The sequence below is a fragment of the Uloborus diversus genome, chromosome 2 (assembly GCF_026930045.1).
Source record: "Uloborus diversus isolate 005 chromosome 2, Udiv.v.3.1, whole genome shotgun sequence".
Taxonomy (NCBI): domain Eukaryota; kingdom Metazoa; phylum Arthropoda; class Arachnida; order Araneae; family Uloboridae; genus Uloborus; species Uloborus diversus.
In genome coordinates this window covers 23,754,574-23,780,730 of record NC_072732.1, presented here as the reverse complement: position 1 = coordinate 23,780,730, position 26,157 = coordinate 23,754,574, and the positions used below count along the sequence as shown (strand labels likewise).

The following is a 26,157-nucleotide window of genomic DNA, read 5'->3' as shown; positions in this document are numbered from 1 at the left end:
TTCTGGACCAATAGGAAAACAACTCAGAGGTTGCGAAAAACTGCCAGTAATAGATTTTCAAGCAATTGACTGTACAATTCCAGCTGTAAACAGAAAGTGCTTGAGCAAGGATCAAAGATATCTTTTAGATATATCTCAGGCAATAAAGGATGGCAATTGCCCAAATGATTTGTCAAATCGTGACCCTGGCCCACTCTCACATTCCAGATGGCTCACTTGTGCAAATAGAGTCCTTAGACTGTACGTAAGTGTATCGATCCCATCAGGCGACTTAAAAGACATAGTGACTTTTATTTTGAGATGTTACATGCCGGTCTGATTTGAAATAAAGAACCGCAAAGATTTCACAGACGGTGCTATTCATGTTTACAGAACAATTCAAACCTGTCGATACTTACCTGACAATCTAAAACAAGTTGTTTACCCTGTCATTGAAAGAAACTCTTTCTTTGCGCATCCCGAAAACTTATTAATGGCAATGGTGTTTGATGAAAGGAGGCACATAAGAGAACTAGCGTTTAAAAACGTCTTAAAAGCCCATGGAGTCTTCCCAAAGGCAAAAGCATTAGAAACTTTGTCATTCCATCTCTAAATTTCGAAGCAGAAGATTACACAGAGATTTTTAATTGGAACACGACAAAGCTATCTTCTCCACCTTTTCTTCGAAAAGTTCCTAACAAAGACATTGAAAATCTTATTGCAACAGGCACTATACCCGACTGGGATATACGAGTAAAACTATTCCCCTGCCATACGCAAGCTGTCGAAAGATGTGTGAAGCTAGTGACGGAGGCTTCACTCAAAGTGTGTGGATTTAAATCAAGAGATGGCTACATAAGAACAACATTGAAATCTAGGTCAATTATGCCCGAATTTTCCAAAAAATCTGATTATAAATTAGCTTTAACAAGTAACACTTAAAACAATAAGACTTCTATACTGGATTGTAAATTTGGTAAATATTTTATAACTTTTTATTATTTGAAAATGTTTCATTGCTGTAAAGAATGGTAGTTTTGCATGTTTAGAAGATACCTTAAAAGTCAAGAAATAAATTAATGTTTATGTGTAATATAGTGTTTTTTAAAAGGCTTTTCTCTGTAACACCGGAACAAAAAAACAAGAAGAACAATTTAATTTTTAATCACTATAAGAAAAGATGAAATTCTCCTTTTTTTTTTACTTTTCATGCTTGTGCCTGGATCAGAAGGTATTATTTGATTTCAATATAATTTTTTTAAATTTCTGAAGGCTTCAGCTATCGTAACTTTTCCGTCTTACAGTATTAAAAAGAAACGTTGGAGCAAAGTTTTTAAAAAATCGCTAAAAACACATGAAATTTTCCATTTTTTCAAAGTTTTAGGCTCGTTGCGGGATCGGAAGATATTATCCGATTTTAAAAAATTTTGTTTTGTTTTGTAATTCTTCACCAATCGCAACTTTTCTGCACTATTACAATTCGAAAATAAAAACTTTGTTTTTTGCGTTCCACCCTAATGTGTATGTGTGTGTAGGCATACGTGTTTGTGTCTGTCTGCAGGCATGAGTGTGATGAGTGTGTGGGTAGTTGTGTGTGTGTGTATGTGTAGGTGTCAGTATGTATGTGTAGGTGTCTGTATGTATATGTGTGTATGTATGTATGTGTTTGAGTGTGTGTATGTGTTTGTGTGTGTATGTGTTTGTGTATGTGTGTAGGTGTATGTATTTGTGTGTGCGTGTGTGTGTAGTTGTGTATGTGTGCGTGTGTAGTTGTGTATGTATGCGCGTGTGTGTAGCATATGAACGCAACCTGGTGACGGTTTTCGCTATAGGAGCAGCATTGTGAGGAGCCGGTGGACGGTGATGCTGCAGAGGGTGCTGGCAATAAAATAAAATGATAGCACATTAAAACAGCCAAATAAAAGCAATAAGCAATCGTGATTGCTCAAAAAAAAAAAAAAAAAACTATCTATCTTAAATAAATATTATAAAGGAACTATTTAATTTGAAAATTTATCGTAAGCGACATTTTTTTCTTTCACTTTTATGAGGTTTGAAACAAATTGATTTACCGCATTTCCAGATCAATAGAGAGACCAACATATAATTCCCACTGAACAATTCAATCTTCCCGTATGTAACGTTGCACTACATATCGTATAGTTGTACGCTTGATGATGGTAATGGAATAAGAAATTTTCATTGGTTATTGTAATCGCTTAAATTGGAAAAGAAAATATACGGGGACCATATTGATTCAAAGAATATGAGCCAACTGATCTGCTGCTTGTGCAGTAAGAATAATACTCGAAATCATATTATTCCGTAGTGAATTGGGGGTTGAATTCCATTGAAGAGAGTAGACAAATTAAAGTTACGCAATAAAATTATTAGGATATCGTCTTTAATTTTAGAAGCATGAAGAGAAGTCCAGAGGAGTAAGTACCCTATCAAAGAAATTCTCCCAATTGCCCGTTTTTTCTTATTAAAAATACTGAGTCTTTCTGTAGGAGATATTCAAAGTAGTTTAAATGTGAAATGGTCAGGTTTTTTTTTTTTTTTTTTGAGCAATCACGATTGCTTATTGCTTTCATTTGACTGTTTTGAATTCCTATCATTTTATTTTCCCGCCAGTACCACCGTCGCGTCGACCGGCCTCACGATGCTGCTCCTCTTGCGAAAACCGTCTCCAGGTTGCGTTCATATCCTACACTTACACGCATACAAACACCTACACACATACATCTACACACACACACATACACCTACACACACACATACACCTACACACACACATACACCTACACACACACATACACCTACACACACACATACACCTACACACACGCATACATACAGACACACAAACACATACAGACACCTACACATACACACAACTACCCACACATACACATACCCCAACACACAAACACACATACACACAACTACCCACACACAGACACACATGCCTACACACACAAACAAACATAGCCCCCCCCCCCCACACACACACTCGTGATTGCGAAAAACATAATTTGAATTCAAGAGGTCAAAGTTCAAATTATTATTTTTTTTTACCTTTAATTAAATTCCCTGCAGTTCCATAAAAAACATCGCAGAAGCCTGTTGGTTTATTTTTGATGGTGGTGAATTTAGTAATTTTTTCCAGTTCCACCGGGTATGCCGATCAACATTAATATACGTTCCTGGTTTTCAAGTGTCAATCATGTTTCAATAAAATATTTTCGTTGATTTTCTGCGGCGGTGGTAAACAAAAGTCCCCTGCTGAGTGTCCGCTTCATTCACAAATTTTGCCTTTAATTTTCATATCGCTTGACATTGAGCGACAATCAAAGTATTTCTGCTGACGCTCTCATTGCAATATGTCGTCAAGGAGATCTTTTTTAAATGTTTGCCATAAAGCAATAGGGTTTAAAAGTTGACATAAAAGTTTAAAAAAATTGTAAACAATTATCTGAGTTTAAAATAGGCGTTAGAAAGTTACATGTATATAAACAAAAGTTATTTTCCAAGATGTGTCGCCGACTATAAGACCGAGTTCTTTATATGCTGCTTGATAGCTTGGCAGGATCTTGATCTATTAATCGATTTTGTAAATATGTAGGACCACGAAAATATTTCAAATGAATTCTTACGTGACCGAATTTTTAGTAAATGCGCAAATTCGAAAAAAAAAAAAAAAAAAAAAAAAAAAAAAAATGAAGCAGCAAAAAACAAAATTTGTGTTTTAGAATTATTCCAATTAAATGTCTTCAATTTTGCAAAACGCAAATCTTTTTCGCGATTTAGAATCAAGTGTTTCGAATTAAACAAACCTTTCTAAGAAACCTTGCTTCTGTGAATAATTGAAACGCAGATTCCATTCTAATTATTTGAGCCACGACACATAAATTCATTCAGCGTTTTATTTTTAACATCGTTGTCTTACAATCTTTTTATTCAAATTGAAAATAAGAAAAAAAAAATAAATAAGAAGAAGAATAAGAATAATCGCCTGCGATAAAATCCCCGTTCCACGTCGAAAGTACTAACCGAATAAAATTTAAGAGATGAATAAAAAAGGCTGCATAATTTTAGCTTTCAGTTAAAACCCCCCAAAATCCCAATTTGTATTTTTCTCTCGACGCAGTCTTGGAAATTAAGTGGCGAATTTATTTTTAACGCCCTGGAGAAGAAAGAACTGAATAAAAGGATAGGCTTTGGCTGAAAACCGTAAAAATATCAATAAAAATCCTGCTGAGGAAAAGAGGGAATTAAAAATAAGAATTAACTAAAGGGAGGAAAAAAAACGTCAAGCGATGAGAAAAAAAGGGCAGACGATTTCCGTGAAAATTTTGCGTCCCCACTTCACTTCTTTTCTTTATTTCTTGCATTTACTGTTATTTGTTTGCTTTTTGTTCTTGTGCTTCGGTTTTATTATCATTTTTCGCTCCTATGTTTCTTACCTTTTTTTTTCCAATTTTTTTTTCTTTTATTATTCTTGGGAGAAATCTGCTAATGACATAAATGAGGAGGGAGAGATTCTGGATGAGGAAGAGGAAAAAAGGGAAAAGCGTTGCACTGGAAAAGAAACGAGCAACAATTGCCCAAGGAATAAAAATGTTAATAACAAAAAGAAATGTGGGTTTTTTTTTCTAAATGGTAGTTTCTCAAAAGAAAAGAAATTTGGAAAAAAAAAAAAAGTCTAGCAGCTTTTATTCTAGAAAATATACAATTTTATTCAACGGCTCAAAAAAAAAAAAAAAAAAAAAAAGTTAATAAAAAAAGTGACGGACTTCGAGTAATAGATTGACAGTTAAATAAATTCTGAAAGACTAAGCACTCATGAAACAAAACTTTTGAGAACTCATTATTCATCTCGACATTAATTTGAACATTAAAGCCTAAACCGTGGGATGTATTTCAAAAAAGAAAGAAAACGAGCATTTTTCAACGGGTTACCCCATTCCTCCCGGTTCTCCCCTACGGCAGGGGAGGTTGCCTACAGTAAGGGAGAACCGGCACCCGGGAGAAATGGGACACCTGCATTTACGCCGAAATGAAATGAGAAGAGAAAAAAAGAACGAAGAAGGAAAGCATAAAAGAATAAAAAAAATCCAGCTTTCCCAGCTTTACACTAGCTAGATTGTAATCAATACTGGGCAAGCTAGAATTAATATTTCGAATTTTCCTTCTTCATAAAAATCCAGCTATTCCTCCCGGTTCTCCCCTACATTTTCATGCATCGATATTACAAGTCTCTGTCATAACAGAGGCAAACTATTTTATTTATTTTTTAAATCTATTTTTAAGGAAAAAGAAACCGCTGAAAAAAGAAAGTGCCAGATCTGATAGCCCAGAGACTGATCCAGATAACTGATTAATGTCTCAGTCTATCAATCAGAGCCTGATTACTAAATAGGTAAACTAGGCCGTTGCCTAGGGCCCTCGCTATTTAGGGGCCCCAAAATGGCTAAAATTACTTCAGTCTATTGCTAAAATTGTTGTAGCCTGTAGATAAAATTGTAAAGTTTGATTAGATGGGGTCCCAAAAAAGTACTTGGTCTAGCCCCCTGATATCTTAATCGGGCCCTGCTATCAATGGGCATCTTTAATATAGTGAAGGAATTTTTCTAATAGGTGCAGTGGTTCCGGAGATTACCTATAAACACACAAAAATCCGCCATTTCTCTTTTTATAATATTAGTATAGATTAACAATTTTTTCGCTTATTTTACGAAATGCAACACTTCTTCTAATTTTGGAAAATTATGTTTGACAACATTGCTAGTTTTTTTCCCTCTTTGTCTTGAAACACGATAAAATAAATCGGTACTTTTTCAATGGGGTTGTTTTCTTCAGTCAAAAGTAGTACTTTTTGTCACTGAAATTGATAGAATAAGTAAAAAAAAAATAACATGGACTCAGAAAATACTTTCATTTTCCCAACTGTTATTTTTTAGTTAATTTTTTAAAATGTCCGATTCTTCAAACAAGGTGTGGTCTTTATGACGTCACAAATGATGCACTATGGCGCATCTTTCTACCGCATTTCCACGTTTTGATAATCAAGTAGCGAATTACAATTGCGCTCTATATGCTTGCCATCAACCATATCGTTGCTAATACACGTGAGTAAAGATGCGAATGAAATATTTTGGACCGTGAATGGCATTTCATCATTTGTGATGTCATTGGCAGAAGCGTTAAACGATGAAAGAGCACCGATTTAAGTAATTTTTTAAAAATATTAAACTTAAAGAAATTATTTAAAAAATGGTCAGATTCTATGAATTTAAACATGCTCTTTCAGAAAAAAATACTTTAAAAATTTTGGAAACGACCCATTACAATAATGGTTATGTTTATGAGAATATCTTTATGATAAAAGTTATATCATTAATCAGAAACATCGACACCTATCCCAATGGAAAGTTTTCGACATTTACTTATCCTTTCCCACAGAAAGTCATTAATTTAAATTATAATTTTACTTTGAATGTGCACAAACTCTTATTCTGTCTGCATATTTCAAATCGCTATGAATATTTTATAACCTTCAAATGAAGTAGTTTGTGTTTTAAACATAATTTGTACAATTCTTTGTAATTCAGTTGGAAATAAATCTACTAGAACACCACTTAATGCTAGCGATTCGTTCCCCCCCCCCCCTTGATATCTACAGTTTAAAAATTATGACGATTTTTCCTAAATTCACATTAATTATTCAGTCTTTGTATTGCTCATTAAAAAGTGCTGTTACGAAATCATTCCTATTAATTTGGATTGAAGTTTCAATGTTTTGTTTTTTAAAATGCATCAGTTTCTATTTCTGTTTTGTTATTCTAGTTTGATGTTTCAAAACATCGATGTTTTCGGTCAATGGATCGATACCACCGAGTCATCATTTTGAACATCGATGCGGTACCGCTACTTTGTCTGGCCATTTTTATTAACTAATGCCGCTTTTAAGTTATTTTTTGCATTGAGATTCACTAAAGAAAGAAACTCAATTAGGACTAAATAGGCTACTGTTAGTCCTATTCATTTTTGTGAGGGGTAGGGGGGATTCTTGTATTTAACCCTTTAAATGCGGCCTCCGTGGCTCTGAGGTAGAAGCTTCACTTCGAATGCCGAAGGTCGTGAGTTCGATTTCCATCGGAGCCCTGGGTGTTAATCCCTCTCTTCGTGCTGTAAATCTTTCTTGTGTTGTCTTATATGTTAATAAAGAAGTTCAACCTCTAGAAGCACCTCTAGCAGACCAGGAGCCGAGCAACCCCTGATCCAGCACCCCTAGAAGTATCGTTTCACTTGGAGGACTTTGTGACCACGAGCATATTTAACGTTCCCCAGTCACCATTAATGAAGACGGTGGATCTTCGACCGGCCAGGTCGAACCCGGGACCCTCCGGTCACAAGTCCGATGCCTTATCAATCAGGCCACCACGACCACCTCTAGAGGCAATGGCACACCATAGTGAATATTAATAATGACCCAGCAACAACCCTTTAAATATCGTAAACATTGAAGTTGAGTACGAAAGCGATGTAGGCACATAGGTATATCTTTCTTTCTGCTGCCTTGAAATTCACTACAACAAAACGTTTTAGTCTGAATTCGGGTGTTATGCATTCAATATCACAGTAAACAGTTTTTGCTATAAAAAACTCATGTTTTCAATACAGAATTTTTCTGCAGCCTGCGAGGAGGATTAATAATCAAAAAATAGTCTGTAAGATAAACCGTCATTAGATTAACACGGTAAAACCCAAAACGGAATTGAAAAATGCCCTAAAATAACATGATAATACAAGTACATTCTAGCGTCTACCTGTGCTTTAAACCCAGAAAATACGGAACAAATCTTCATTAACTGAAATTTGAGATAGTTTTCTTTAAATATTTTAGTTTTTTTTCTTTCCCAAGCTAAGAAATAGTCTGCAGTTTTTCTCAGGCATCTGCGACGCACGTCGCGATGTTTATGCTACCACGGGTTCATATTCCGTTCGTTTTTGCGTCAAGAACAGACAAAATTATGCTCGATTAGATCATCAAGGACTCATGATACTAATACAACACAACTTGGAATTTTCGCTGTACTATCTCTGAAACCTACCGTATTGGCTCCTGTCACGCACTGCATTTCGCGAAACAATTCCACAAACATAGACGACATAATTCCCCAAGTCCTCGGCTGCTTCCAGATTCCAGGTAAGGAGGGCGTGGTCGGGCAGGTCCCCCACTGGCATCGATTGGTCACGGGGCCACGCCCCTCCGCTTCCGCTCGCCACTTCCTGTTCCCCACACCTCGAGGCGTGGGGGAATTGATTTACCCCCTCCCCAACCCTGCCCCCCATCCAGCCGGAGAGTAAAGGTGCTCTGGGTTTTGAGAAAACTGATTTTGGCATGCTGACGAAGTTCTGGATGAGATTTGATCTGATTTTCTCGCCTTGTGTCAAATGCTTTGATACCTGGGATGGTTGATAATGTTTGTGGATTTTCATGGAATTCTTGGGGTTTTTTTACTTCCTTTTACAAAAAAGAAAGTATTGTATTCGCGAAAAAAATTTCACTCAAAAATCGGCCTTAATTTCCATTTTGCTCACCCCCGAATGAATGTTGAGGTTTTTTTTTCCGACCCGACCACACGTCGATATATGCCTAGGAACCTACAGACACCCGAAATATCCATTTTGACAACCCCCGAGTTAATTACGAGTCTTTTCGTGACATCTGTATGTACGTATGTATGTGCGTATGTGTGTATGTATGTCGCATAACTCAAGAACGAAATGTCCTAGAAAGTTGAAATTAGGTACTTAGACTCTTAGTGGAGTCTAGTTGTGCACCTCTTTTTTTGGTTGCATTCAGATCCTCCAAAGGGGGTCTTTTGCCCCTTTTTGGGGGGAAATCATTGTTAATTTCGATGTAAACTCAAGTGGTGTTATAATTTAGTGGACACTTGGCGATATATCGCCAGTGTTTTGGTCGCCAAGTTCTGTCGCCAACTTGGCGACAATTTTTGTCTATTTTTTTATTTTTATTTTATTTTTTTTAAATCTGGTTTCAATTTGGCCACTATTGTTGATATTTAGAGGGTAAACTATTGAATCACATTAAAACTGCCAATAATGAGAAAATGACATTAAATTGGAGTAAAAGGAAGTCATGTGATGCACACATCAGCTCGTTTCTTTTTTTTTTTTTTTTGATATATAGAAGAAAAAAGCAGTTCTTTGCAGATTACAGTCGTTATCTTCAATCTACATACGATGGTCCGTATACTATCGATACTTTTGATTCGATACCAGCTGTATCGATATGAAAAATTGCGACTCTGTATCTAGACCTGAAAGCAACTTGGCGACTGAAGGCTATACTTTTTTTCCCCCAAGTGCAACTCAAAAACATCTTAAATTTCAGACCTTATCGTATTAAAGTAATTGATTTTGACAGCGACCTGATTACATGGTCCATGGGGATTGCACTAATTTTGATAACAGTAATAACAAAATAATCATTTAATTTGAGCTTTTTTTTTTCATTTATAAAATAGTGGCATTTTAAAAAACCGCATTCGGTTTCAAAAAAAAAAAAGTTTCATGAGAAATCTCCAGTAACTGAAATAAAACAATAATATCTATTTTTGAAGTTTGTTTTTAATTACATTGACTATTTATTTTTAAAAAAATTAAAACAACGAAACATACACAAAACTTTTTTCTCTCTTTCTTTTGATTTATTATGTGTCAAGTTTGCATTTTGTATCGGAATTTATTTCTGTGTTAAAAATTTTGACCAAGCGAGGGTTCCCCCCCCCCCCCTCTCTCTTTCTTTCTCTCTTTTGTTTTCTTTTCATATTTGTAAGTTATTCTGGTTTGTGTTAGTAAGTATATAAAATTATTTTTTGTGTAATGAATAGGTTGTAAAATATTTCTTAGTGTGTGAATCTATTGCCATTCCAATAATTTGCTAGTCTACTATATATTAAAATCTGTTCGCGTCCGTCTGTCTGTCTGTCTGTCTGAAGATCGATCTCTCGAGAACCGCTGCGAATCGAGAGTCAAACGAGATACCGATCAATTCGAAATTTTCCAAAGAAAAAACAATAGGACCAATCTCGTAATTGTGCGACTTTAATTAGCGGAGATATTAATTAAAACGTTAATTAACAGAACGTTATTCAGGAATTTTTATTTCTTTCCTGTTGCCATTTTGCATATGCGTGAGCAAATAAAATTCTAATAATTGTTTTAAAAGAGATTTTTTTGGCTGCTGTCCAAATCTTAAAACAACGTTTCCATCTAGAATTTCATTTTTAATTAGTTTAAAATTGGTTGGCCTCTTCGGACGTAGTCTTTATTTTATCGTCTGTCCTTTTTTTATTTTTTACATTCAACGTTCTTAACTCTTTTCAGCATATGAAAGTTGTTTCTTTAGCTATGTTTATTGATTGTAGTGTAAGTTTATCATTCACCGGCCTCATATTTTGGTGCACTTAGGATGTGCGACTAATTATGTTTATTTTGTTGGACTTTTTCCCGTCACATGGATGAGTTTTCGAATTGTAACAAGTCTATTTTTCTTTCCTGTTTCTATTTTTAAAATACAGTTTATATCGTTAAAAAAACATGTTGAATTAAGATTGTTTGGATTTCTATGTGAAACAGAGTTGAACAAAAAAGATTGTTTTTAAGGATTTTAACTAAAGCTAAATTGGAATCTGATGACTTTGTATTAAATTAATGCTTATTAGTAGTTATTTAGTCTTGGTGCTTTAGTTTCACGTAATCAACCAAAAAGTATGTGTCATTCTATGTAAAAAGCTGATTGTAATTGTACATAAATAGTTCAGATATAGTCTATCAGATGTAATTCATTTTAACGTGAGCACAGATTATAGTTGATAATGCATATATTTTCATCTTTTGTGCTAATTGAAAATACTCATAACTTGTATCATTGATAACTATGATTAACGTTAAAGAGATTTTTGCCAAAAATATGCTCTACTGGTGTTTTGCAAACCTTGCATTACGCGTATTTATTTACTCCTTAGCGAAACTGATGTCAGAGTAATACAAAAACATCAATTGGACGTCTCTTTCCTTTTTTAAGTAGCCGGTGCAACGCCGGGCACGCAGCTAGTATTTAATGAAAATTTGATCGACCCCTGTATAACGTTTTCTTACTTTTTGCGTTTTCTCTGGTCAGTCCCATGAAAAACGTTCAATAGGGGTTCTACTGTAGTTTCGAAGCAAACTTTTGTTCAGGAAGACCAATGAAAACAACCAAAAGGCAAGAGATTTTGAGACTAGTGTCAACCCAGAACCTGTCTACACGATAAGTTTGTAAAGATTCAAGGTTTATAAATTAACATTTTATTAACTAGTAAATTTAACATTTACGACAGAAATGTTATGCTAAACTAGTGATGTTTAAACTTCAGTTTTGGAACAGCTCCAAATTTCACGTGAGGAGCAAAATTTATGTTAAAAAGAAAAGTTTCTTTTGAAATTCTTCACGCATTAACAACTCATATTATGCGCTACTTTATGGATACAAACACATCGTAAAATTTAACGATCTAAGTGCAAAAGGGAAACTGAAACTAAAAACTGTCTCAACAAGACCGGAAATTAAAATTAGGGATTTGTACGATGTTATACAACGAATATAAATATTTAAGTTTTGTGTTAATGTATCGGTTATTTCTTGTTACTTGATTCCTTGTAATTGAAATTTCTTTGAGAAAGTTAGAAGTTATTCTTAATGAAGCAAGCGGCGTCTGTTCATTTTTACTTCCTTTTACAAAAAAGGAAGTATTGTATTCGCGAAAAAATTTTCGCTCAAAAATCGGCCTTAATTTCCATTTTTCTCACCCCCGAATGAATGTTGAGGTTTTTTTCTTTCTTTCTTTCTTTTTTTTTTTTTCCCCGACCCGACCACACGTCGATATATGCCTAGGAACCTACAGACTCCCGAAATATCCATTTTGACGACCCCCGAGTTCATTACCACGAATTTTCTCGTGACGTCCGTATGTACGTATGTAGGTGCGTGTGTGCGTATGTGTGTATGTATCTCGCATAACTCAAAAACTGTTTGTCCTAGAAAGTTGAAATTTGGTACATAGACTCCTAGTGCGGCCTAGTTGTGTACCTTCTCTTATCGTTGCATTCGGATGTTCCTAAAGGGGTCTTTTGCCCCTTTTTTGGGGGGAAATTATTGTTAATTTCGATGTAAACTCAAGTGATGTTATAATTTGTCGGACACTTGGCGATATATCACCAGTCTTTCGGTCGCCAAATTTTGTCGCCAACTTGGCGACAAATTTGGAGATTTTTTTTTAACTTTAAATTTAATTTCAATTTGGCCACTGTTGGTGATATTTGGAGAGTAAACAATTGAATCGCATTAAAACTGCCAATAATGCGGAAATGACATTAAATCGGAGTAAAAGGAAGTCATGTGATGCACACATCAGCTCGTTTCGTAGCATTTTGATAGAGTTTACCTTCATTCAAGGTAACATTGGTCCAAAAGTTCTTTATTTTCAACCTCCCCACCCATATGGTGCATCTATTTGCATAAAACTCCGAAAGTATTATAGAGATTTCAAAAGTTCTAAAAACCATTCAAACTGAAGTGCAATGATCTTCCCTACAGAAATGAACCATGTGAGAAATGCTGTGAAAAAGAAGGGGGGGGGGGGAAATATTGTAGTAAAGTAGTGCATCTTTGAAAATAATAATACTATTACTACTACAACTAATATAATAATAATAATAATACTATTTCTACCACAACTAATATAATAATAATAATACTGTTGTACAATAGTATTATTTATTAATATTATTACACAGTAAATTAATGATCATAATCTCACTGATAATTATATTTTATGTATATTATTATTATTTAGTGATATTATTATCATTGATGAGTAGGGTGTGCCAAATAAGGTCAAGTTGACCGACTAGGCCATTCCCCCCCCCCCCCTTTTTTGAGCAATCACGATAGCTTATTGTTCTCACTTGACCATCTTTGATGTTTGGTTGCTTTTTCAACATGGACAAGGGCAGCAGCACCACCGCCCACCGGCCTCGGCAGCCGCACTGTCCCCCGGAATCTGCTTCTTCTGAGCGGTGACGTCCATGTCCTACATACACGCACGCTTACACACATACACACTCACACAAACACGCCTTTACACACATGCTCACACGCCTACGTGCATACACACAGGTCTATGCACACATACCAGCCTACACACACACGCGCGCACAACTGTACACACGTAACCGCCCAGGAGGAGGGGCAGGCTTGGGGGGACAGGAGCCGTTTCTAGAAACAATAAATACAATGAGTTGGGTCCTGTCTCAACTCGTGATTGCGAAAAACATAATTTGAATTCAAAGTGTCCGAATTCAAATTAATTAAACTTTTTTTACTTTTAAATAGGATAGCAAAAATTTCAGAGATCATGATTTTATCGTCATCTTAAAGTCTCATTAATGATAAAGAGTTATCAACACGCAGTTTGTTATCGAAGTGCAGAAAGAACTATTACAGAAGAGTCTTGTTGAAAATCCTATTCTTATTTTATAGAAAAAAATTTCTTTAAGGTTCACTCAGTAGTATTTAAAAAAAAAATTGGTAATAATTCTAGAGAGCCTGTGTCCCCGTAGACAGTCATTTTTTCCCGTGATTTGATAACCGAAGAAAAGTAAAATTGTAGCCCAATGAGGCTATGTTTGACCTTATTAAGACTCCGGTGTCCATATTAAGACACCGAAGGATCGGGTGGAGGTGAACATGATATTGTGCTGTATACGCTGCTACACTGCACATATGTGCACTGTGCACGAAACGGTGCTCAGGAGTGACAGAAAAAATAGAGAATTTATCAGTGTCTTGAATGTTACGATCGATCTTAATCCTTTCTATTAATGTGAGCAAAAATTTTCGATAAGATTTTTGAGTTTATCAAATGTGGTTTGCTATGTTTTCGCATTGATAGTGAAGAATTTGCTTTTTTTTTTCTTAGTTTAACAGTATTCTTTCGAGGTTTTTTTTTTTTTTTTTTTTCAGATTTGACCTGATTGAGGATCTATGTTCGTGTTCCTGATGAACTGCCGAGAAGCATAATTAAACTTAAATTTTTCACAAGAAATAATTGTTTTCTTACTTTTTTATTTTTTGAGTAAGTTATGAATTTTTAGCCAATGTTATGAAAATTTAGAGCCAGTTTCATTATAAACGAGAAAGACATTACGTCAAGAACCTTAGGGTGTTCTTATTTGGTGCACTTACCTTATAAATTTAGTCCTAAGTGAGCTTGCCACTTTGGGACCCTATCAGGAACTCTATGGAAAATGCAATGCAAAATAAACTATTTCTATAACAGTAGTATAGCTGTGATCCGACATAAATAATAATAAGAAGAAAATAATAATTGTAAATGTTTGAAAAACTCCCCATTTTTATTTCATTTTCATCATACTTTAAGTGTGACTTCCTGAGTCCTGAAATTCCGGAAAATGCTGAATCCGGCTTTTGAAGCGGTAGCCTAGGTATGCAGATAAAATAAATTCAAAAAAGTCAATTTACCTTTTTACTGTGTAATTCTGAGTTTTTTATTTTCTTTCTTGTATCTATTTTTGAACGCTTACATGTGAAATGTTATCCTTGTAATACAAAACTATTTGATGCAATATCTTCCGTCATTTCTAAGTTTTGAAAAAGTAACATAAATTTTCAGGTTTGACTAAACGACTCTTCTAACAAGCAATTCATATTTCATTTAGTTTTGAAATGTATCACACGAATTGCTATAACATTCTTCTTCTTCCGTCAATAATGTGTGATCTTTACTAATAATAAAGCTAAAAATCTCTCTATCTGTCAGGATTTCTGTGACGCGCATAGCGCCTAGACCGTTCGGCCGATTTTCATGAAATTTGGCACAAAGTTAGTTTGTAGCATGGGGGTGTGCACCTCGAAGCGATTTTTCGAAAATTCGATGTGGTTCTTTTTCTATTCCAATTTTAAGAACAAAATTATCATAAGATGGACGAGTAAATTACGAAATTATCATAACGTGGGACCGTAACATGGGCACAAGCCAATTGGCGAGGTACGAAATTATCATAACGTGGAACCGTAACATGGGTACAAGCCAATTGGCGAGAAAATTCACCACACATCATTTGTAAATATACAGGCGAACCAAAAGACCTTTTAACTTTTCTATTACGGGCAAAGGGCCTTGCTGGTACCACTAGTTGCCAATATAATAGTATTTTCTTTCAACCAATTAAATAAAACTTTTGTAAAGTTTTGAATTAAAAAAAGCATGAACAATCGTTTTATTTTTAGGAGAATATCATTTTTATCTGTACAACATCAAGACAAATAACTCGCTCCCTCCCTACAAAATCCTTCTCGTCTCAGCAACTTAACTTCCGAAACCCCCCGAAGTCATCATTTTATCCGAGTAAATCCCGAAGAAGATCTAAAATGACCGAACATTGCCGATCATAGGAAATACGCGGGAAATCCTTTCGCAGGGGAGCGTCCGGTGGGGCTATATTCCACTGTTGTGGACGGTGATGTAATGTGGCAAAGGATGTTTCATAAATAAAAAGTGACTTTCTACTAAATTCTCGAAATCAAAAAGTACACCTGAAGTTTTTCTAAATTTTAAAGCAAAAGCGTGTTGGTTTACACTTAAACAATAGTACTTTGTTGTCAACAAAACTAAAAGTTAAGTTAGTACCCTGTTGACAAAAAAAAAAAAGACTCGAATTTTGACATCTTGAATTCAAATTATGTTTTTCGCAATCACGTGTTTTTTTGCGTGTGTACAGGCATGTGTGTGTGGGTATGTGGGTATGTAGGCTTGTGTGTTTGTGTCTGTGTGCAGGCAAGTGTGTGTGTATGTGGGTATGTATGTAAGTAAGCGTGTGTGTTTGTGTCTGTGTGCAGGCGGTTTGTGTTACTGTATGTGGGTATGTGTGTGTGTGGGTATGTGTGTGTGTGGGTATGTGTATGTGCGTGTGTGCGTGTATATGTGTGTGTGTAGGCATGTGTTTATGTCTGTGTGCAGGCATGAGTGTGTGGGTATATTTATGTATGCGTGTAGGATATGGACACAATCTGGAGAAGGTTTTCGAAAGAGGAGCAGCATCGTGAGGCCGGTCGACGGTGGTGCTGCAGAAGGAGGCGGGGGGGGGGGGGCGGAAATAAAATCATAGGACACCAAAAACAGTCAAGTGAGAACAATAAGCAATCGTGATTGCTCAAAAAAAAAAGTTTATTTCATGGAGAACGCAATACTATCTTGCTGTAGACAAACTAAAAATTACAATTAATTCCTAAGAGATAGTTATAAATTGCTATCTTTCGCGCAAACGCAGTAAAAATTCAGTTGCTTTAAACATTCATATTTCATCAAATTTTCAATATTATGACTTCAAATCTTATTATTATGTTTCTCTTGTATGCTGCCAAATATTTTGAAAGTTTAATAACGTTTGACGGAAAACTCTGCGTGTTATGAGCCGAAAACTTTCGAATAAAATTTGTGCTTTTGAACGAAATGCTTATATCTCCGTGGGTACAACAGATACTTTCACACAAAAAAAAAAAATAAATAAATAAAATAAATAAATTCTACATAGTTCGTTAACTTATTCCTAAAACTTATAGCTTATTCTCGGCTATTTACAATGAAGGATGATCAAAGACTTTTTTTTTTTTTTCTCAATTTGTTGCTGGTCCCCTAAATGAATAGTGGACTTAATTTTTATTGGAAAATACAGAGCAATTGGTCTCTTTTTCGTGGTGGTCGTCCAGAAATCCGTAAAAATGTGAATTTTGGAGAGTGTCCCAATACTTGGTCATAGTCTCAAAGGTTGAGAACCTATGATTTTTAGTTTTTTTTTCTGATAACAGTGGAGTTTTTTGTGATATCGAGCATTTGAGAAATTGATAAAATGGAAATTAATGCTAGTTCTTTACTTTATTTTCTCTTTCTGATATTTTTGCTACCTGCAGTTTTTTTTCCCATTGTTTTCTGCTCGATATTTTCGTGGAATCTGTTTTTCTCGTAAGTATGAACGTAAAAGCCCTTGTTTTCATAAACTAAGGATCAGTAACATGCAACTATCGACTAAGGATAACAAGTGTAAAATCTCGCGAGACATGAGACTAGCTGTTTGGCGACAGTGTAATGGAAAAAATTCGACAGAGAACGTAAGGAAAAAAAAGGAAGGAAGAATAGAATTTCAGAAGAAACGAGTAACACGAAGGTTCACAGAAAAGGAAGACTTACTGTCAAGGGACAGAAAAAAATGATGTAACGAATAAAAAGAACAAAAGGCAAAGAGAAAGTGGGGTGGGCCAGAAGAAAAGCACAAAGGAGGGGGGGAGGAAGTTCGCAGAATTGGCGAGAGTAGGGGCACTGGGTTTGTCTGGGCAAAGACAACGAAGCCAATTTTCTCCTCATCCCTGGAACATCCAATTATATACGGGCATCTCTCGCTTCCCACGTGACCCTCTATTATTCTCCACCCCCCGATTCACGGCGGGGGTGGCTGCGCTAACCCCCTCCCGCCTCCTCCGCATCTTTTTGTCACAGGAAAGGTCATAACGAGTCGTCGAGCTACCTAGCGCGGGCGCGCGTAGAGATCGTCTGGGTTGAGCCCCCCCCCCCCCTTCCCCGCGGCACGACACGCGTCGGACGGACGCTTTTTGCCGACTCCGAATTAACTCCCTCGCCAAACCCCTATACCGACAGACCCCCTGGTGTTAGGAATTGTAGTAATTATGATCTTCCGTGTCTTCTTTTTTTCGAACGAAACCAGCGCCAGCAGAGCCTTTGATATGCTGGCTCCCGACGTGAGTTCTGGAAGTCAAACTTCGCCCGTTCCCACGAGTTATTGGTATCCCAAGGTTTGATTTGAAACATGAATGCGTCAATTGATGTCCCAATTCAACGATCTGTATGGACTTGACAAGGACTAAAGGGCTGATTCCGCGGTTTTTTGAATGCTACTGCATCTATATTTTTTTATTTTATAGGTATGCATCGATTAATCGATAATACCGATTAATCGGCCACTTTGTCGATCATTTGTAATTGGCCAAATTTTGCCGATTAATCGGCGGAAAAAAATTTTCAAAATAATTTTCTTTCAGCATACCTGCAACAAGAAACTAAGATGAATACATTTATGAACAAGAAATAAATTAATTCGTTGCAAACATTATTTTAATAACTGTAGTACGAAAGTGTACAGAGTAAAAACAAATAGTTTATAAAGTGCGCAAAACAGAATGAAATATTTAAAAAAAATTCTCCCAGCTAAAATTTACATGTCAATACAAATAATATTTAAATTACAGGACATCTAAATTGAAGTGTTAAAATTATTTGTAAGTTATTTGTAAGTTGTTGTTTGAGTGTTGTTGTCTAAAGCAAGAAAAAAAGTAAAGAAGGAATTGGTATAATTAAAAACAATCATTACGATCATTAATCGGTCAGAGACGATTAACTGAACGATTATCACTCATATAACTCGCACTTGTATAACACGGTTTCCATATCAGGGTGGCGACAGGAACAGGAAAAAAAAGTTCCCTGACTTTTCCCTGATTTAGTTCACCAAATTTCCCTGATTTACGATACCAATGATAATGGTTTCCTTTCTTTGCCCTACTGAAAGGCATTGCATATTAAATAAAATGCAGCGTTTAAAACGGTTTAAGCTGTTAATTAAAATAATTTTTTGAAAAGATGCTCCTTTTTTTTGGTAAAAATAGTTATTAAATTATCGACCGAGAAATATTATAGGAAATCTAAAACAAATACTTCACTTCCAGGAACCAGTTAACATAAGAATTCTAAGAGAACTTATTAAAACCACTCTTAAAGACATATCTAATCATGATAAAACTAAAAAATTTAAATGGAAATAATCTTGTACTGAACTTTCAAGTAGTATAATTGTTACAGCAAGAGTAGCAAATGATAGTTAAAGTATAGAAGTAATGTAGTTTTACTAACGTAAAAAATACTGCACCGTGTGCAGGTAAACGGCAGTATCTGCAGAAATTAGTTTTCGAGATATTTGATAATCTGAAGTAACAGGGAATAATAACATGGCAAAAAAAAAAGTCAAAATTAATTTTAGCACTTAAATTAAAAATGCCAAGTGATAACTTTAAAGATTTTTTCAGCATTAATTTAAAAAATAAAAATCCTTTCTTGAAATCGTGATATATTAGTATGCTAATTACTTCAAGACAATAATAAGTAAAAGCAAGGGAGCAAAGTCATTAATGACGGCTTTCTCTTTGCCTGTTGGGTTGTTTATTTTACATAGCATGGAATGCGTGAAGGAAAATTCAAGCTAAGTAAAATAAACAACTTTACAGACACAGAATCAATCTTAAAAAGCTCATCCTTAGATTTGATACTTTGACCTTGAGGAAAAAAGATGCACAAATATTCAGCACTGTATAATCGTACCTCATTAATTTTACTTTCTTAAAACAAATAATTGGCGAAAAATTCTTAGGGAACCAAAGTACTTCATTTTGCAAGGGAATTTTTTTTTTTTTTCATTTGATCAATTTTCCCTGATTTTTTGTTATTTTTTCAAAATTCCCTGATATTTCCCTGATTTTTCCCTGAGTGATAAAGTTCCCTGACTTTTCCCTGATCTCCCTGATTTCCCTGATCTGTCGCCACCCTGCATATTGCACGTTACGGAATTTGCGACTGTTTTAACACGGATTCGAACATGATACAAAACTTGAATTTAATACTACACGGTTTTGATATAAAACGAATTTTAAGATTGAATTTTATTATTGATCAACACACTGCTAACAAAGTTACTTATAAAAAAAGTATCGTATAACACGGTTTCGATACTACAGGGTACGAATTAAGCGTGTAATACGAGGAACCAGTGGCGCGCACAGAAATTTTTCAAGGGTAGGGTCCAAAGTCCCATTCTTGTCCTCAATATGCGGTCAAACATACTCTTTTGATTTTATTGATTGTCAGGTTCAAAAAACAGGAAAAATAAATTACGTTATTTTGACACCATCCACCTACAAACTACGATCGTCATTTCGTTTGTTTCTTTGTTAAATTTAAGGTTATAACCTCTACATAGTATAAAATGAAGTCTTCAAAAAGCGTCTGTGTGTTTGAACTCGCAAAATTTGAAAACTACCCGGCCGATTTTGCTGAAATTTTCACATTTTGTTCCTTTAAATCCTGAGAAGGTTTGCAGACCAGTTCGAAAACAATTCGATGAATAGTTCTTTTTTTATTCCACTTTAGGCCCAATTTTCACATAAACTCCCGAATATGAGGGGTGAAAAATTACTCGCAAATAGTAATATTATATATCGTTGGAAAGGGAAGTTCTACGCAATTTATTCCAATGCTCTAACTTAATAGCGGCGGGAGTTTTTTACGTTTTTAGCTCGAATTTTTTTAGGCTTAGCTGAAATTTAGGCACTACTTTCTTCAATAAATCCTAGCTGAAATTTAGGCACTACTTTCTTCAATAAATCCATCAATAAAATGTGAAGGAATTGTCCCACAGTTTTCTTTTTGACAGCATTGGAAAGAGCTGCTTTTTTTACTCCAGATCTAACTCGACCTAAGGTCGAAAGTTTTACTCTCTATCTCCATTAGAAAAAGTTACAAGCGAATTAAATGAAGTTCAAAAATCTGTTCTCTATTCAAGTTTTTAACCATTTGATTTTGCGTTTCCACGGTAACGCTTTTTGAATCCATTGTTTATTTCCATCTTTCTCATTTTCAATTCGTAAACTTATATTTTATTTTGTGTTTCCATGGTTACGCCTTTTAAATCCATTTTTCTCGTTTTATTTTAATTTCTTAAAAGTATTTTAATATCTGTCATCATTGTTTGGCGAGAAAATTTTGCATGATATATTTTTTTCTTTCATTTTTCATTTAATCTTGGCTATTGAAGATACTTCACTTGACGCAATGGTTTCTTTCAAGGTAGACCGGGCAAAGCCGGGCAACGCAGCTAGTTTCTTATAATTCAAAAATGAAGAGACTAAAGCAAATTCATCACTATAAGAAGTATCAAATCATTGAAGAAGAAAAATCTCCTCTCAATTCCGAATTACAAAAATAAAAACATGACGCTTAGTCTTTTCATTTAAAGTCACCAGTCTGCTTCTATTGACTTACAGATAGGCATAGAGTAAAATCTTGATCTTTCTTCTTCTTCTTCTTCTTTTTTTTTTTTTTTGTAATTCCTTTTTAACTTCCTCAGATGTGATGGTGACGTTTCTTGAATTCAATAGTACCAGACCATTTAAATGTCCATTATGGTAATCTCATAAGAACTTTTCAGCAATAGAAATCAAAATTGTACTTCCAAACTACAGTGGATCATAATTAATCGGAATAAAAAATTAAGACCATCCATTGTGTGTGCCACTGCGAGGGACACCTGTTTACCATTACGAGACAATTCAGAAAACTACAACAAATTTTTCACGACCTACAAGCTGAAAGAGCATAAAATAAATTCTAGTAGCCGTTGTATCACAGGAGTCTGACTACTATGAACGCGAATAAGCACTACAAATGCTCTCATGGAGCACAAATAATATTCTTTGCCCCAACAAGTGAGAACCACGAAGCTGGCCAAATAAAATATAATAATATACTTTTTAAAAAAGGGATATCAATATATCCAGCATATATCTTTCCCATATGTAGAGGACTCAAATTTTCCCATAACTCATCGAAGGGGAAAAAAATCAGCAAGGCAGAGACTTCCCGCTGAGACGGGGCATATGGAAGCTTCGGTGGTCGGGTCTAATAGCGCGACCCCTGGCCAACCCCCCACTCCAGGTCGAGAGGAAGCCCGCATCCGTGGCACGTGATCCAGGATGGGGGAAGAGGACTTCCCGACAAGCTGTTGTGTCCTGGGTCCATTGTGTCATTCGGTGGCTTTAAAATAACAGAGGATGGATTCGTGTGGGCTCAAAGTGGAGTTTTGCCGCGCTCGATGGCTCGTTTCGATTGTGGGGGAGGGGGGGCTGAAGAGCCGATTTCGGCCGCGTAATTGGGGATGGGAAGTTGCGGATGATGATGGTAATGAGAAAGTGGCAACGTGTTGAAAATCTCCTGTTGTTGGGTTCTCGGACAAATGGTGATGTCGGGGTTGGGATAATGTGATCTCAATTATTCAGCCACCGCAAGGAAGATCCTTTCTTTAAGAGCTCAAGTTTACCAAAATGGCTTTTGAGGTGTGACCAAGAAGCCAAGTAAAGATAAGCCATTTTGGAAATGGTATCAGAGGGAAGAAACTGTTATGGTGATACCTTTAAATTACGAGTTTTTTTTGCATGAACTAATCCAGAAATTCCGGGATTTGTTAACTGATGAATCCAAAAACGCTGGGCTGAGAATTTCCAAGTCACATACTGCGATAGTTATTGGTCTTGTACAGTGTGAAAACTCCTTCTGTCTCTCTTCAAACAGAAATAAACCCGTCCAAAGTTAGGCGCTTTTCTGTCAGAACCATAAATCATAAACTGAACATTTTTGCACACAAGACACAGAAATAACCCTTCAATCGCAAGACCGGATACAGCTTCTAGCTTTGTATAAGGTAATTACCATGGGCGCCCATGTGCAAAGTTGCAAGGGGGGGGGCTCAAATATTTTCCCCATGGTTTAGCTGGATATTTTCCCCGTGGAAACCGATTTCAGGACAGATTAGAGTCATTAAAATTTGACATTTTTAATAACTTATTCATTAATGGCTGGAGAAGAAACGTTTTTGCATTTACTAAAAGCAAGGAAGTTCTAATTTCAAAGGGGGGAGGGCTCGAGCCCTCCTTGCCCCCCATATGGGCGCCTTTGGTAATTACTAAAATATGATCACACAAATCTGAAGGGATGGTCACAACTATAATATCCGCACCCAAAACTAGAATCCGAGGACTCTCTCCCGGTAGATTCTCGAAATTATGTAGTTTTAGGCTATTTTTGATCTCTTAAAGGAAGTGGAGCGTGACCGCAATAACCCACCCCTGAACTCGTGCATGTTCCAATGACAACGTGAACGAGGTTTTATGTAATCGCTTTAAAAAGTAGTGTGCAAAGAGAAGTAACAGCTTTTCTTTAACGCTACCATACTTTCGCTCAGGTAACATGAACTCCGATGGACGGAAGATTAAACGACAGTAATTGGGGTCGTTTCCAAAATTTTAAAAGTATTTTTTTCTGAAAGAGCATGCTTAAAAACATAGGATCTGATTATTTTTTTGATGAATTTGTTTACGTTTAACATTTTTAAAAAAATTCTTAAATCGGAGCGCTTTCATTGTTTACGGCTTCTGCCGGTGACATCACAAATGATGAAATGCCATTCAGTGTTGCCATTTACAGTGCAAAATATTTAATTCGCATCTTTACTCACGTGTATTGGCAACGATATGGTTGACGGCAAGGGTAGAGTGCAGTTTTAATTCGCTTCTTGATTATCATAACATGGAAACACGATAGAAAGATGCGCCAAAGAGCATCATTTCTGACGTCATCAAGACCACGCCTTGTTTGAAAAATCGGACATTTTTAAAATTAATTAAAAAAACATTTTTGGGAAAATGAAAGTATTTTCTGGATACATGTTATTTTTTTTTTGCTCATTCTATCCATTTCAATAATTAAAAGTAGTACGTTTGACTGAAGAAAACCACCCCATTGCTGAAATAAGGGCGAGAAGAACCGGTTTGTTTCGCCAATAACACACTGTGATCGTTATTAGCCTTGTGCCACAGTCCAACTCCTTCTCCCCTGGAAGAAGCGAATTCCCTCAAGATCAGGCGTCTTGTTATCAGAACATAAAACAAGCAAGGGGACTGACCTTTGGGGAAGACTTCCCTCATGCGGAGGTAGGAGGTGGTGAGTCGTATGATGGACGCCTTGTCCAGCTGGCTCGTGATGGCCGCCGGCAGGGGCAGCAGCTTGGCCAGCTCCAGGAACTCGGCGTTCTCCTTTTCGCGCCGGGAACGGGCCGCGTTCTTCGATTTCTCCTTCATCCTCTCCCTGCAAACACAGGAATTCATTTCAAACAAGAAACCATTTCGCGAAATTAATACAAACCAAGTCCGTCATTTTTGAGGATTTTTAAAAATTTTAATGCGAGGGTCGATCTCCCGCGATACAGAAGTTAGGGCACCGTCGACGATAATGCACAGAAAAAGATGGTGATTATGTATAATAATAAACGCTTTTTCTTTCCAACGTAGTAATTTCAATGAAAATAGACAGTACTGTGTATTTGTAAAATTGATGGGAACCTTACTTTTAGATCGACCCTCGTAATTAGGGTAACGTCACCAGTAACAGACATGCTGAAGACATCGCTCCCAGGTTAACTCAATTTTCTGAGCCTTTTAATATGAAGGGTGTCCCAAAATTAACGCAAGATTTGAATTTGCCGCCATTTTTGCAATAAATGGTTGGCAACCCTGAAAAAAGAACAATTTGACAGCTGAGAGTTTAGGGTAATCAAAAATGGAGCGTTATACGATACAATAACGCGCTTTCATTATTGAACAATTGTTTCAAAAATAATGAAAGTTGAGGCTGGTCAAGCAGTTACTGTTATTGGCGCTCGGTATCGCAACACGGTAATGCACGGGTGGTTGTGGGCTTGTTGACATAGACCTTTGAATTCAAATAACCCCATAAGAAGAAATTTAAAAATGTTAAATCACACGATCTAGGGTGCCAATTCTGATCACCGAAATGAGAGAGTACGCGACTAGGAAATGCCTTATGCAGTAATTGAAATGTTTCACTCTCTCTAGCTGTATGGTACAATAACACCCCATTTTTACTAACCCTAAACTCTCAACTGTCAAATTGTTCTTTTTTCATGGCTGCCAACAATTTATGGAAAAAAATGGTGGCAAATTCAAATCTTGCGTTAATTTTGGGACACCCTTTATTAAGAATTTTAAAACTATTTTATTCTCATGTAACTACATCTGATCTAACGTTCGGCTGCTTCTGGATCCTCTGAATAAGTTCATTCTATTTTGATTGACCCCAGTGTAAAAAAATATAAATCAGGCAGTCGTATGTAGTCTTCCAGTGAGCATTCATTCTATGTTTGTCCAAAAAAAAAAGGGGGTGAAGATTATGTAAATCGGAAAAAAAAAAAAAACTAGAAATTTTTCTCCAGAAATATTCGGAAATAGTGTAATAAAAATGCAATTTTAAGTAATTTTTGATGACATTAGGGGGAATCAGGGGCTCACCCAACAAAATTTTCCGAAGTTAGAGGCCTAAAAACAGTTTTAGGCTCTCTTTGTAAAAGTATTGCAGTGTTTAAAATCTTCAAAAATTCGGTTTTATCCAGGGTAAGTTCTGAACTCATAGGTGGGGGGAGGGGTGCTATAGCCCCGTTAACCTGAGAACGAAGTAAAATATAATACTGTGTTAATTTGAAACTAATAGCTTCAGATTAAAAAACCTTGATAGCATTAGGACGAAGCTATTTGCTCCAAGCTTTCCCATGCTATTGCAAATCAGATTGAAATCTGTTGTAAGTTTTTACCGAATGGGAGAAGGAGCTACAGTTCCTTTATCCCCCCTCCCCCCATTAATACGCCACAGTGTATATATTTATTTAAATATAATCCATACTTAAATTCGCAAAAGTATTGAATATTTGAAATCTTTGAAATTTCGGTTTTGTTTAGAGTTATTTCTGACCTCATGGAGGGAGGGGGCCTGGGAACTAAGTTAAATATATATGGCTGGTTTAACTTAAAAGCAATAACGTCTGATTAAAAAAAAAAATTGCTAAACTAAACTACACTGTAAAAAAATTCCGAAACGTTACTGAGTATTTCCGTGTAACGTTTCAGATTTCAATGGTTTTCATCCATTTCCTGGAATAACAAGTATCATTGTCAAAACGTTTCCTGAACTGCTACAAGTTGCACAAATGCCGACTTCTTTCTGTTGTAAAAAATATTTTTAGCTCCCAGTTTAACAACTAAGTGAAAGTATTTATAAGGTGTATCGACTTCAATTGCAGCCTGCCTTGTCTAGTGGTCAGAGAAGTCTGACTGTAACA

General features: G+C 35.9%; 1 protein-coding gene across 1 annotated transcript in view; it reads right to left on the bottom strand.

Moving 5' to 3' along the window:
• The window catches only part of LOC129235120 (single-minded homolog 2-like), a 159,867-nt gene that overhangs the window by 113,490 nt on the left and 20,220 nt on the right, over window positions 1–26,157 (bottom strand). The window contains exon 3 of the mRNA XM_054868809.1: window positions 23,932–24,113. Within this exon, the coding sequence (XP_054724784.1) occupies window positions 23,932–24,113 (182 nt within the window). The remainder of the gene's footprint in view (window positions 1–23,931; window positions 24,114–26,157) is intronic.